This window comes from Scyliorhinus torazame, chromosome 18 (genome assembly GCF_047496885.1).
Source record: "Scyliorhinus torazame isolate Kashiwa2021f chromosome 18, sScyTor2.1, whole genome shotgun sequence".
In the NCBI taxonomy this organism is placed as follows: Eukaryota; Metazoa; Chordata; class Chondrichthyes; order Carcharhiniformes; family Scyliorhinidae; genus Scyliorhinus; species Scyliorhinus torazame.
This window is the reverse complement of record NC_092724.1, coordinates 91870128-91884755: the sequence shown is the minus strand read 5'-3', so window position 1 is coordinate 91884755 and position 14628 is coordinate 91870128. Positions and strand designations below refer to the sequence as shown.

General features: G+C 55.3%; 1 protein-coding gene across 1 annotated transcript in view; it reads right to left on the bottom strand.

Moving 5' to 3' along the window:
- Positions 1-14628, bottom strand: part of LOC140394749 (melanin-concentrating hormone receptor 1-like) — a 125537-nt gene that overhangs the window by 86918 nt on the left and 23991 nt on the right. The window contains exon 2 of the mRNA XM_072481967.1: positions 3064-3196. Within this exon, the coding sequence (XP_072338068.1) occupies positions 3064-3196 (133 nt within the window). The remainder of the gene's footprint in view (positions 1-3063; positions 3197-14628) is intronic.

Here is a 14628-nt window from a genome sequence, read left to right as displayed (position 1 = left end):
CTAAGTTTCGTTCACATTCCTAAAGTAGAAGGTTTCTCTCTTAAACTATGCTATCTCGAACTAGCAGGCTTTCTCAAGTACAACTGCTCACGCTGTCTCGCTCTCATGCCTCATTATCTTATCCAGCTCTCTCCTAGCACGTGACTCCCACAATCCTCAAAGTCACATGACATATATATGTCTGTTCTGTGGTTCCCTCTAGTGGTAAGAAGCATTATCATTAACTTGTTAATTCTTTACATCCCAGTCAATATACATATCATCACACTTTCCAATACCCATTTGCCAATCCCCCGCCCCCATTCCTAGCTACCCCCACTCTCTACAAAAGCACAAACACAGACAAACAACGCAGAGAAGAATGGAGGGGGGGGGGGGGGGGGAGAGAGAGAGATACACTCGGAGCCGAGGAGCCTGGCTTCTCCACCCAAACACAAAACCTGGGAGCACAGTGTACTGAAAACCAGGCTCTTTCAACTTTGATCTTCTGCTTAAAGGCACATCCCAATTACGGGTCGACAGACCAAAATAATGAAATAACACAAAAGAAATGGGAGCAAAGGGAATAAACTAGAAGGATTGTTACACTTTTGATACAAGAGCAAACAGATTCTACATTGATTTTTAAAAAACCTGGAGGCAAAATATGTCTCGCTAAAAGGCCTGGATTCTCCGCCTATCAATGTCGGAAATGTAAATCAAATTTGGGCAGAGAATCGGATGTCTGGCCAAAATTAAGGTCGCGCCTGGCCCCGAACTGGACACCATGCTCTGGTCCCTCGTGGTGGCGATAACTATGTTCGTGCCCTACGCCAGCGGCGTCATGCAAAATCGGCATTTACATTAATTTAAATGTCATTAGCGCGTCTGACCCAGTATGCTCCAGGTCACTGCAATGCTCTACCCCTCTCAGTCGGTAGTCGCGGAGACACGATTTACTACAGGTATTTACGAGCGGGGCCTGGGCGCCATAGCTGCTGAGGGGGAGGGAGAAGGTTAGCAAAGTTTGAAAATCTGTTAAAATTGTAGAGCTTGCTGGGGGGTGGCTGCCAGAGCTAGGGTGAGTAGCGGGAAGCGACTTGCTGAAAGCTCCATGGATTCAGGGTGTCCCAGTCAGGATCGGGGTGTCCCAGCTTTGGCCACCATTGCTGCAGTATATGTTTTAAATGCACCCATTTAGTATATTTAATATAGGATTCAGGCCCCTAGCTGCTCACTCTGCTGACTGCTCACTGTATTCTGTAAATGTTCTCAGAGCTCACTCAGTTGGAGCCCACCCAGGCCGTCCCTCTGGAAACCCTCAGACCCAACTGACCAATCAGTGGGATGGGCGTGGCCAAGCTCAATCAGTGGCCACCAGGTGCTGCCACTCCTCAGTGCACTCAGCAGAAGCACAGCCCCACTGTAGGGGAAGCAGGGGAATAGCAGAGTTCACTGCAAACAAAGGGTACACTCCCTTGGCACCCTCCCTGGCACACTGTCCGTTTCAGTGACACTATCAGCTAGTCCACTCTGCAGGACCACCAGCTGTCTCCAAGCCCTGCCTTCCCATCGCGTTCCAGCTCCCAACCATCCTTTCCCCGGTCAGGTAGTCACAACCTGCGTGTGACACCCAGGCCCCACATCACACTCTAGGTACGCGTCCAGCAGATGACCACTTCCCTGTCTCACCCCCATCTGTAGGACCTACCCCCACACAAGCCTCAAGCATGGAAGCGATTGACGACCCTCTCTACCGCACAGCCAGGTGCTGGCAGAATAACACACAGTTTTGGGAGCTACCGTTACCCCTGTTGATGGGGCCAGGGTGGGGGTGGGATGAGGATTGAGGGGTTCCGTAGTGCTACTCATTACCTGCACCACCGACCTCCCACACCACCCACACCCGGCACACCCGCTACACCCAGCCCAGCCCTCACACCCTTCAGACACAGGATTGAGGCAGGTGCAAAAGTGTTTAATCGCAGTTATTTACCGTATTGTGCCCTGACCCCTACCTCAAACCTATGTGCTGCACCTGTGCCAACTTAACTGGTGTCTAATTTTTTATTTTATGTGGCCTTCCACACCTTCTAGGTATGACCTCAGACAGCACATCAAATGTGCAGTCGTCCTGCTGCGTATTTTGCCCTCTGACTTGTGGTGCCTTTGCCGGCCGTCCTCTGGATGACCTGGACCTGGATGGGCCTGGCCGACATTCGAATGTCACAGGTAACCAGGTGCCATCCTGTTCTGCCTGCTGCCCATCAGATGCCAGGTGTCCGATTGAGGGGGGATTCAGAAGCAGAGGTGTTCCAGCACTTCCCCTGCGGAGGGCACCGGCCCCATCACTACCTATTATCTCGGAGCCTGGAGGCACGCATTTACCTCAGCCAGGGTCTCGATGCCCTCAATCATGGAGCACAGAGACAGGGCCACATCCCTCAGCAAGTGTGTCATGTCCCTCTGTGCCTGTCCCAGGTCAGTAAGCGCCCAGCCAGTGGTCTCAACAGCCTCAGCCATCATCCGTTGTGACTGGGCCAAGCTCTGGAGTGCCGCATCAATGTCCATGCCGGCCTGCTATATGTCTTCCTGTGACTGGGCTCCACTGTCCTGAACCTCAGCCATCGACGACAAATGTTGCCCCAAGCCTTGGACACCTTGAGCCATGGCTGTGACAGGCTTCCACTGCGGGCGCCACCCATTTGATGTTTGCCTGGGTACCAAGCATTGTCAGCACCATCTCCTATACTTGAAGGCGGTTGGACTCCTCCAACTGTACCTGCAGGCGCTGGAATGTTGCTGCCGCCCCTCCGGTAGACTCTTGCTCTGCGGCTGCATCTCGACAAGTGGTGAGATCATATTTTCCAGAAGTGCGACACCTGTCTTGAGTATATGGAGTTCTTGGAATCAGACAGCCCTCCCTCCGACTGTCCGCTCCCTCAGGTGTCCCTATCTCCACCTGATGTGTTGATCTGATCGTGATCCTGCAAGACAAAAGACAAGAGACCTCGGGAAGGAGTGGTGTGGGGGGGAGGGGTAACCCACTTAACATCGGGACATCACCTTGCATGAGGGGCTCACTTGTCCCATGCCAACCTTGGCCTGGGAGATAAACCTTTCTTCCACCTCTTCAGCTAATTCCATCACCCTCTGCTTGACGGCGGTGAGAGCCCTGAGGTCCGGCGTGCCACCTGCGGCATTCCCTTGCTCCAGGCTATTATAAAAAGAACAAAGTAAAATACAGCACAAGAACAGGCCCTATGGCCCTCCAAGCCTGCGCTGACCATGCTGCCCGTCTAAACTAAAATCTTCTACACTTCCGGGGTCCATATCGCTCTATTCCCATCCTATTCATGTATTTGTCACAAAATGTCCCTATCGTCCCTGCTTCCACCACCTCCGCCGGCAGCGAGTTCCAGGCACCCACTACACTCTGTGTAAAAAACTTGCCTCATACATCTCCTCTAACCCTTGCCTCTCTCACCTTAAACCTTTGCCCCCTAGTAATTGACCCCTCTACCCTGGGAAAAAGCCTCTGACTATCCACCCTATCTATGCCTCTCATAATTTTGTAGGCCTCTATCAGGTCGCCCCTCAACCTCCGTCGTTCCAGTGAGAACAAACCGAGTTTATTCAACTGCTCCTCACATCTAATGCCCTCCATACCAGGCAACATCCTGGTAAATCACTTCTGCACCCTCTCTAAAGCCTCCACATCATTCTGGTAGTGTGGCGACCAGAATTAAAAACTATACTCCAAGTGTGGCCTAACTAAGGTTCTATACAGCTGCAACATGACTTGCCAATTTTTATACACAACGCCCCGGCCAATGAAGGCAAGCATGCCATATGCCTTCTTGACTTCCTTCTCCACCTGTGTTGCCCCTTTCAGTGACCTGTGGACCTGTACTCCTAGATCTCTCTGACTATCAATACTCTTGAGGGTTCTACCATTCACTGTATATTCCCTACCTGTATTAGACCTTCCAAAATGCATTACCTCACATTTGTCCGGATTAAACTCCATCTGCCATCTCTCCGCCCAAGTCTCCAGACGATCTATTGGCTGTCTTTTCCTAGGATACACATAAGGGACATGATGCGACGCATGGAGGCAGGTTACACGGTGGGGTCTGCAGCTGGTGGCCTGCATGTGTAAGGACAAAGAGGTGATGGGGTTTGGTGCAGGATGCTATGCAAGGGGGATGCAGGCAGATGGGTTTTTATTGGCCTCTAGGGGTGTGGAGGAGTGGGGGGGTGATGTGAGGGATGGGAGTGATGCCAGGGGGACAGAGTTGGTGACTCACCCAAGCTGACCCAAGGAGGTTGTTCATCTTCTTGCTCCACTGGGTGCCACTCCACCTGGTGAGGCCCACAGTACTCAATGCCTCTGCCTCTGCGCCCAGGCCCGGTTCGCATCCAAGGGTGGTAGCTTCCTGACCAACCTGGGGAAAAGGGTGTCCCGCCTCTCCTCCAATGCATCCAGCATTCTATCCTGCTCTGCGACCATAAACCAAAGAACAAAAGAACAAAGAAAAGTACGGCACAGGAACAGGCCCTACGGCCCTCCAAGCCTGTGCCGACCATGCTGCCCAACTAAACTACAATCTTCTACACTTCCTGGGTCCGTATCCCTCTATTCCCATCCTATTCAGGTATTTGTCAAGATGCCCCTTAAACGTCACTACCGTTGGGGGCGGGGGGGACCATCATCTTGGCTGGACTGAGAGTGTGTGGGGAGTGGAGTGCTTATACGCAACTCCAGCTTGTCAAGCTCCCCAGCGCCAATTCCAGCCCCAGCGAATCTAATGCCGGCGGAAATTAGAATTGCTCTGGATTAAAGTGGCAGAGTGCTGACTCATTAGCATATCCTGAATTGCTCCAGAACTAGTGTCCCCAAAGGAACGCAAACCCCATGCAATTCAGTCCCAGCGTCAACACTAGTCTCCCAAATGAAGAATCTCGCCCACTGTCTGGCTGGAGAATTTTGTCGGGCTTGCATTAAATCAGTTACACTTGGCCAATGACACCTTTATCATATTGCAGCACACCTTTTATTCAAAGTTTTTCCAACAAAAGTTTTCAACCAATTAAACCCCCCCTCCCGTAACAGAAAAGAGAAAGAGAAAAGAACAGAACAGAACATAAACATATCAATCAAACATAATACAGAACTTATACAATGGGTTTCTCCCGCACATAATAACCCTCCCATATGCTTTTTTACAAGTACCCCTAGGGAAACCCCCTCCCCCGCCCGCCCAAATACCCCCCCCTCCGAAAGAAACACCCCCCCTGCCCTCCACGCCCCCCCGCCCCCCCCCCCCCCCGCCTCCCTGGGTTGATGCTGCTGCTGACCGACTTCATTCTAATGCTCCGCGAGATAGTCTAGGAATGGTTGCCACCGCCTGAAGAACCCCTGCGCAGACCCTCTCAATAGAGATCAAGTCAAACTTTATCCTCTCCAGCTTAATGAACCCTGCCATGTCATTTATCCAGGCTTCCACACTGGGGGGCTTCACGTCTTTCCACATGAGCAAGATCCTCCGCCGGGCTACCAGGGACGCAAAGGCCAGAATACCGGCCTCTTTCGCCTCCTGCACTCCCGGCACGTCTGCCACCCCAAATAATGTCAGCCCCCAACTTGGCTTGACCTGGACTTTCACCACCTTGGGCATAGTCTTTGCGAAACCCCTCCAGAACCCATCTAGTGCCAGGCACGACCAGAACATGTGGGCATGATTCGCCGGGCTTCCCGAACACCTCCCTCATCTGTCCTCCATCCCAAAGAACCTACTCAGCCTCGCCCCTGTCATATGCGCTCTGTGGATGACCTTAAACTGTATCAGGCTGAGCCTGGCATATGAGGAAGAGGAATTAACCCTACTCAGGGCATCAGCCCACATACCCTCTTCAATCTCCTCCCCCAATTCCTCCTCCCAATTGCCCTTCAGCTCCTCTACCGAAGCCTCCCCCTCAGCTTTCATCTCCTGATATATCGCCGAAACTTTGCCTTCTCCGACCCATTCACCCGAAATCACCCTGTCCTGAATCCCCTGTGCCAGGAGCAACGGGAATCCCCTCACCTGCCACCTCACAAACGCCCTCACTTGCATATACCTGAACGCATTTCCCCGGGGGTAACTGTAGCGCACAATGACTTACGAGAGAGACGAATAGAGATGAAGTCGATGAGGCTTTATTAAGCGTGACTTGTTCCCCGCAGTTCAGCAACAGACTGGAGCTGCGGGGAGAAGCCCAGGTTCTTATACTCCGCCTTCAGGGCGGAGCTAGGGATCATCAGCCAACCAGGACCCGGGATCTGTCAGCCAATAGCATCACGGCTTCACAGTCCCACATGACCCCTAATGCATACTACCACATTCACCCCTTGTTAAAAATGAACCCGGCGGGGTGGTGCTTCGCATGGTGGTAGGGGTTTACAAGGCTGGTCCTGGGAGGAGAACATTTTTGGCATGTCCTTTCAATGCTCTACACTTTGCCCTACATTGGGCTATGTACAGGGTTTGTGAACTATTTACAATATTCGTAAGAGGAAAAAGAACATTCTCGTTGAAGTCCACAACATTCTTGTGTTACACCGATGCCACAAGTCGAGCGGGCGGTCTGGTCTTCCTTGTCGATCGCCTCGGCCCCGGTGGTTGTACAGGTGCTTGTTCCCGCGTTGTCGTCTCCGGGAGCTTTTCGGTGTCTGCTTCTGTTTCACTCCTGGTCGGACATGGGAGGAGGACCGATCCTCCCGGGAAGGGGGCAGTCGCGGGGTGCGCCAGTGGCAGGGAGGGGGTGATCGGTGTCGGAGGGGTATGCGTGTTGCCGGCGGGCGCCAGGTCTCGCAGGGAGACCGTGTCCTGTCGGCCGTCGGGGTACGCTACGTAGGCGTACTGCGGGTTCGCGTGGAGGAGATGAACCCTCTTGACCAACGGGTCCGACTTGTGCGCCCGCACATGTTTCCGGAGCAAGATGGGTCCTGGGGCCGCCAGCCAGGTCGGCAGCGACGTTCCGGAGGAGGACTTCCTGGGGAAGACAAGGAGGCGCTCATGAGGCGTTTGGTTAGTGGTGGTACACAGCAGCGACTGGATGGAGTGGAGAGCGTCCGGGAGGACCTCCTGCCACCGTGAAACTGGGAGATCCCTGGACCGTAGGGCCAGTAGGACGGTCTTCCAGACCGTGCCGTTCTCCCTCTCCACTTGCCCGTTCCCCCGGGGGTTGTAGCTGGTCGTCCTGCTCGAGGCTATGCCCTTGCTGAGCAGGAACTGGCGCAGCTCGTCACTCATGAAGGAGGACCCCCAGCCGCTATGGATATATGCGGGGCAACCGAACAGTGTGAATATGGTGCTAAGGGCTTTAATAACTGTGGCCGCTGTCATGTCGGGGCAGGGGATGGCGAAAGGGAAACGGGAGTACTCGTCCACCACGTTCAGGAAGTATGTGTTTTGGTCGGTGGTGGGGAGGGGCCCTTTGAAATCCAGACTGAGGCGTTCAAAGGGGCGGGAAGCCTTGATCAGGTGCGCTCTATCTGGCCTGAAAAAGTGCGGTTTGCACTCTGCGCAGATGTGGCAGTTCCTGGTGACAGTACGGACCTCCTCCACGGAGTAGGGGAGGTTGCGGGACTTTATAAAATGGTAGAACCGAGTGACCCCCGGGTGGCAGAGGTCCTCGTGGAGGGTTTGGAGACGGTCTATTTGTGCGTTGGCACATGTGCCGCGGGATAGGGCATCGGACGGCTCGTTCAGCTTTCCGGGATGGTACAGGATCTCGTAGTTGAAGGTGGAGAGCTCGATCCTCCACCTTAAGATCTTGTCATTTAAAATTTTGCCCCGCTGTGCATTATCGAACATGAAAGTTACTGACCGTTGGTCAATGAGGAGAGTGAATCTCCTGCCGGCCAGGTAATGCCTCCAGTGTCGCACAGCTTCCACTATGGCTTGGGCTTCCTTTTCCACTGAGGAGTGGCGGATTTCTGAGGCTTGGAGGGTTCGGGAGAAGAAGGCCACGGGTCTGCCCGCTTGGTTAAGGGTGGCCGCTAGAGCTACATCGGAGGCGTCGCTCTCGACCTGGAAGGGGAGGGACTCGTCGATGGCACGCATCGTGGCCTTTGCGATATCCGCTTTGATGCGGCTGAAGGCCTGGCGAGCCTCTGTCGGCAGGGGGAAGGTAGTAGTCTGTATTAGTGGGCGGGCCTTGTCTGCATACTGGGGGACCCACTGGGCGTAATATGAAAAAAAACCCAGGCATCGTTTCAGGGCTTTGGAGCAGTGGGGAAGGAGAAATTCCATAAGGGGGCGCATGCGTTCGGGGTCTGGGCCTATTATCCCATTGCGCACTACGTATCCCAGGATGGCCAGCCGGTTTGTGCTAAACACGCACTTTTCCTCGTTGTATGTGAGGTTCAAGGCGTTTGCGGTCTGGAGGAATTTTTGGAGGTTGGCGTCGTGGTCCTGCTGATCGTGGCCGCAGATGGTTACGTTGTCGAGATACGAGAACGTGGCCTGTAATCCGTGTTGATTAACCATTCAATCCATCTCCCGTTGGAAGACCGAGACCCCGTTTGTGACGCCAAAAGGGACCCTTAGGAAGTGGTATAGTCGCCCATCTGCCTCGAAGGCTGTGTACATGCGGTCACTTGGGCGGATGGGGAGCGGGTGATAGGTGGACTTGAGGTCCACGGTGGAGAAGATCTTATATTGGGCAATCCGATTTACCATGTCGGATATGCGGGGGAGAGGGTACGCATCTAGCTGTGTGTACCTGTTGATGGTCTGGCTATAGTCTATGACCATCCTTTGCTTCTCCCCGGTCTTTACTACTACCACCTGTGCTCTCCAGGGACTATTGCTGGCCTGGATTATGCCTTCCTTCAGCAACCGCTGGACTTCGGACCGGATAAATGTCCGGTCCTGGGCGCTGTACCGTCTGCTCCTAGTGGCGACGGGTTTGCAATCCGGGGTGAGGTTTGCAAACAAGGATGGCGGTTCAACTTTGAGGGTTGCGAGGCCGCAGATAGTGAGTGGGGGTATAGGGCCGCCGAATTGAAACGTTAGGCTCTGCAGGTTGCACTGGAAATCTAATCCCAGTAATGTGGGCGCGCAGAGTTGGGGAAGGACGTAGAGCCTGTAGTTTTTAAACTCCCTTCCTTGCACCGTTAGGGTCACTATGCAGAACCCTTTGATCTCTACGGAGTGAGATCCTGCAGCTAGGGAAATCTTTTGCGTACTGGGACGGATGGTCAAAAAACAGCGTCTTATCGTGTCGGGGTGGATGAAGCTTTCAGTGCTCCCGGATTCGATCAGGCATGGTGTCTCGTGTCCGTTGATCAGCACCGTTGTTGTCGTCGTCTGGAGCGTCCGGGGCCGTGCTTGATCCAGCGTCACCGAGGCCAGATGTGGTCGTAGTGTCTCAGCGTCTTCTTCGGACCCCGTGGAGCCGTCGATGCTGGGGTCCTTTGTTGTCATCCAAGATGGCGGCATCCATGAATCGCACGCGGCCGGGGGTGGACAAAATGGCCGCCCCCACGGATCGCACGTGGTCGGGGGTGGACAAAATGGCCGCCCCATGCATCGCACATGGCTGGGGGGTCACAAGATGGCGGCGCCCATCCTCCCCTCGTGGTGGCCGGGACCCAAAATGGCGGCGCCCGCGGGTCGCACATGGGGCGCTGGGGGGGGTTGGGGAGCGTTTGGGATGCGCTGGACTCTTTCTTCTCCGGGGACAGCGGCGACCCCCCGGGACCGGCACACAGCCACGAAATGGCCCTTTTTTCCGCAGCTCTTGCAAGTCGCTGCGCGGGCCGGGCAGCGCTGCCGGGGGTGTTTCGCCTGCCCGCAGAAATAGCAGCGGGCCCCGCCGGGATGATCTGGCGTCTTAACCGTGCAAGCCTGTGAGGGGGGGGGTTTGTCGCGACGGGGGTCCACGGAGCCCAAGGGGCTGCCGCGCGGTCGGGGCCGTAGGCGCGGGCGTTTTGCGAGGCCACATCTAGGGAAGCTGCGATGGCACGTGCCTCTGAGAGTCCTAGCGACTGTTTTTCTAAAAGTCTTTGGCGGATTTGGGGAGAGTTCATACCTGCCACAAACGCATCGCGAATTAACATGTCCGTGTGTTCAGTCGCGTTTACCGGCGGGCAGCCGCAGCCCCGTCCCAAAATCGCGTAGAACTCCTCTAGCGATTCTCCGGGACTTTGCCGTCTCGTTGCGAGTTGGTAGCGTGTGTAGACCTGGTTCACTGGGCGAACGTAGACGCTCTTTAGTGCTGCGAGCGCCGTCGGGAAATCCTCTGCGTCTTCTATGAGAGGGTAAATTTCCGGGCTTACCCTTGAGTGCAGGACCTGTAGTTTCTGGTCTTCTGTGATCCGACCGGGGGCCGTTCGGAGGTAGCCTTCGAAACAAGTCTGCCAGGTTTAAAAACTGCAGCCACGTTCACTGCGTGGGGGCTGATCCGCAGGCATTCCGGGGCGATCCTGAGCTCCATAGTCCTTTAAGCACGCTTAATAAATTGTAGCGCACAATGACTTACGAGAGAGACGAATAGAGATGAAGTCGATGAGGCTTTATTAAGCGTGACTTGTTCCCCGCAGTTCAACAACAGACTGGAGCTGCGGGGAGAAGCCCAGGTTCTTATACTCCGCCTTCAGGGCGGAGCTAGGGATCAACAGCCAACCAGGACCCGGGATCTGCCAGCCAATAGCATCACGGCTTCACAGTCCCACATGACCCCTAATGCATACTACCACAGTAACCCAAACTTCTCCTCCAGCGCCCCTAAGCTCGCAACGTCCCGTCTATAAACAGGTCGCCCATCCTTCTGATCCCTGCCTGATGCCAGTTCCGAAACCCCCCGTCCATCCTTCCTGGGACGAACCGATGGTTCTCCCGGATCGGGGACCACACCGAGGCTCCCATCGCACCCCTATGTCGTCTCCACTGCCCCCAGATCTTCAGCATTGCCGCCACCACCGGACTCGTGGTGTACCTTGTCGGCGAGAGCGGCAGCGGTGCCGTCACCAGCGCCCTCAGGCTCGTGCCCACACAGGACGCCACCTCCAACCTCTTCCAAGCCGCCCCCTCTCCCTCTATTACCCACTTACGGATCATTGCCACGTTGGCTGCCCAGTAATAGTCACCCAGTTTCGGCAACGCCAGCCCTCCCTGTCCCTATTACACTCCAGAAACCCCCTCCTTACCCTCGGGGTCTTGTTTGCCCACACAAAACCCATGATGCTCCTACCTACCCGCTTAAAAAAGGCCTTGGTAATCATAATAAGAAAGCACTGGAACACAAAAAGAAACCTCGGGAGGACCATCATTTTAATCGACTGTACCCTGCCCGCTAGCGAGAGTGGCAACACATCCCATCTTTTGAAGTCCTCCTCCATCTGCTCCACCAGCCGCGTCAAATTAAGTTTATGCAGGGCCCCCCAGCTCCTCGCTACTTGGATCCCAAAGTACCGAAACCTCCTTTCCGCCCTCCTCAACGGTAGGTCGTCTATCCCTCTTCCCTGGTCCCCTGGATGCACCACAAAGAGCTCACTTTTCCCTACATTGAGCTTAAAGCCCGAGAAGTCCCCAAACTCCCTTAGGATCTGCATGACCTCCACCATCCCCTCCACTGGATCTGCCACGTACAGCAACAGGTCATCCACATACAGCGACACCCGATGCTCCTCTCCCCCTCGGACCACCCCCCTCCATTTCCTGGACTCCCTTATTGCCATGGCCAAAGGCTCAATTGCTAATGCAAACAACAGGGGGGACAGGGGGCACCCCTGCCTCGTCCCTCGATACAGCCGAAAATACTCCGACCTCTGCCGATTCGTAGCCACACTCGCCACCGGGGCTCTATATAGCTTAACCCACCTGATAAACCCCTCCCCAAACCCAAATCTCCGCAACACTTCCCAGAGATACTCCCACTCCACTCGGTCAAAGGCCTTCTCCGCGTCCATAGCTGCCACTATCTCCGCCTCTCCCTCCACATTGAGGAGCCTCCGCACATTGGTGTTTAGCTGCCTGCCCTTTACAAATCCCGTCTTGTCCTCATGAATCACCCCCGGGACACAGTCCTCAATTCTCATAGCCAGCACTTTTGCCAGCAACTTAGCATCCACATTGAGGAGCGAGATTGGTCTATACGACCCACATTGCAGTGGGTCCTTGTCCCGCTTCAGGATCAGAGAGATCAACGCCCCGGACATTGTCGGGGGCAGTGTCCCCCCCTCCCTTGCCTCATTGAAAGGCCTCACTAGCAACAGGGCTAACAGGTCTGCATACTTCCTGTAAAACTCAACCGGGAACCCATCTGGCCCCGGGGCCTTCCCCGCCTGCATGCTCCCCAGTCCTTTAACCAGCTCCTCCAACCCAATTGCCGCCCCCAAAGCAGCCACCTCCTGCTCCTCCACCCTCGGGAACCTCAGTTGATCTAGAAATCGGCGCATCCCCTCTTCCCCCGCTGGGGGCTGAGATCTGTACAGCTCCTCATAAAAGTCCTTAAATGCCTCATTTACTTTCACCGCACTCCGCACCGTAGTTCCCCTGCTATCCTTAACTCCACCTATCTCCCTCACTGCCATCCTCTTACGGAGCTGATGTGCCAGCATCCGGCTTGCCTTCTCCCCATACTCGTATGTCGCCCCCTGTGCTTTCCTCCACTGTGCCTCTGCGTTCCCTGTGGTCAACAGGTCGAATTCCGTCTGGAGACTTCGCCGCTCCCTAAGTAGTCCCTCCTCAGGGGCCTCTGCATATCTCCTGTCTACCCTTAGGATCTCCCCCACTAACCTCTCCCTTTCCCTGCCCTCTCTCTTCTCCCTGTGAGCCCTGATGGAGATGAACTCTCCCCTGACCACCGCCTTCAGCGCCTCCCATACTACCCCCACCTGCACCTCCCCGCTGTCGTTGGCCTCCAAATACCTTTCAATGCATCCCCGCACCCTCCCGCACACATCCTCATCCGCCAGTAATCCCACATCCAGACGCCACAGCGGGCATCGGTCCCTCTCCTCTCCTAACTCCAGCTCCACCCAGTGCGGGGCATGGTCTGAGATAGCTATGGCCGAGTACTCCGTTCCCTCCACTTTCGGGATCAGCGCCATACTCAAAAGAAAAAAATCTATCCGGGAGTAGGCTCTGTGTACGTGAGAAAAAAAAGAAAATTCCCTGGCCAGGGGCCTAGCAAATCTCCACGGATCTACTCCCCCCATCTGGTCCATAAACCCCCTAAGCACCTTGGCCACAGCCGGCCTCTTCCCCGTCCTAGATCTGGAGCGATCTAATGCTGGGTCCAACACCGTGTTGAAATCTCCCCCCATTATCAAGCTGCCTGCCTCCAGATCCGGAATCCGCCCCAACATGCGCTTCATAAATCCAGCATCATCCCAGTTTACCAATACCACCCACACCCCCTGCAACCTACTGCTCACCATCACGTATCGGCCTCCATTGTCCACACAATATTCTTGGCCTCAAACGACACCCGCTTCCCCACCAGTATTGCCACCCCTCTGTTCTTCACATCCAGCCCCGAATGGAATACCTGTCCTACCCATCCCTTTCTTAACCTGACCTGGTCTGCCACCTTCAAATGTGTCTCCTGAAGCATGACCACGTCTGCCTTCAGTCCCTTTAAGTGCGCCAACACTCGGGCCCTCTTAACTGGCCCATTCAGGCCCCACACATTCCAAGTTATCAGCCGGATTGGGCCCCCCCCCCCCCCCTGCCGACCAGCCATCTTCTTTTCTAGGCCAGTCCCGTGCCCGCGCCTCCCGCACTCTCCAGTCCCCCAGATGGGGGCCCCCCGCCCCGACCACCTCTTCTGTTTCCAGTTCCCCATCGGCCAATGCAGCAGCAACCGTATTCCCCCCCTCCCCCGCCCCCCGCTAGATCCATATCTAGCTCTTTTGCTCCCCCCATAACACTCCCGTAAGTCAGCTGACTCCTGCTGACCCCGGCCTCCCCCGCCGTCCCATTGACCCCCCCCGTGTGGGAATCCCCCCTCCCCAGCAATCAGTGTGCGCTCCTCCATCCCGCCCCCCCCCCCCTCCATCTTTCGCTAGCGGGGGAAAAAGCTCGCACTTTCCTGAGCCAGCCCCGCCCCCTCTGCCGCCGCTCCTGTTGCGGCCTTATCCCAATTCCTCCATCCCCGGGCCTCCACTCCCTCCAGCACCGGCGCCCACACTCTCTCATAGTCTCCCCATCAGATCTCTTCCCCCATCCCCATCCATCACCCAACCCGCGGAACATTCCTTACGCATAGTTAAAACTCTGTATACAACCGACATCCCCCCCCACAACCACAAACCCTCAGTTTGAGTCCAACTTTTCAGTTTGTATAAAGGTCCAAGCCTCCTCAGGCGTTTCGAAGTAGTGGTGTCGATCCTGAAATGTGACCCACAATTGCGCTGGCTGCAGCATTCCGAATCTCACCCCCTTCCGATGGAGCACCGCCTTGGCCCGATTAAAACCAGCTCTCTTCTTTGCCACCTCCGCACTCCAGTCGTGATAGATTCGGATCACCGCATTCTCCCACCTGCTGCTCCGTTCCTTCTTGGCCCATCTCAAGACACACTCTCTAACCACGAAACAGTGAAACCTCACCATTACCGCCCTTGGCGGCTCGTTGGCCTTGGGTCTCCTTGCC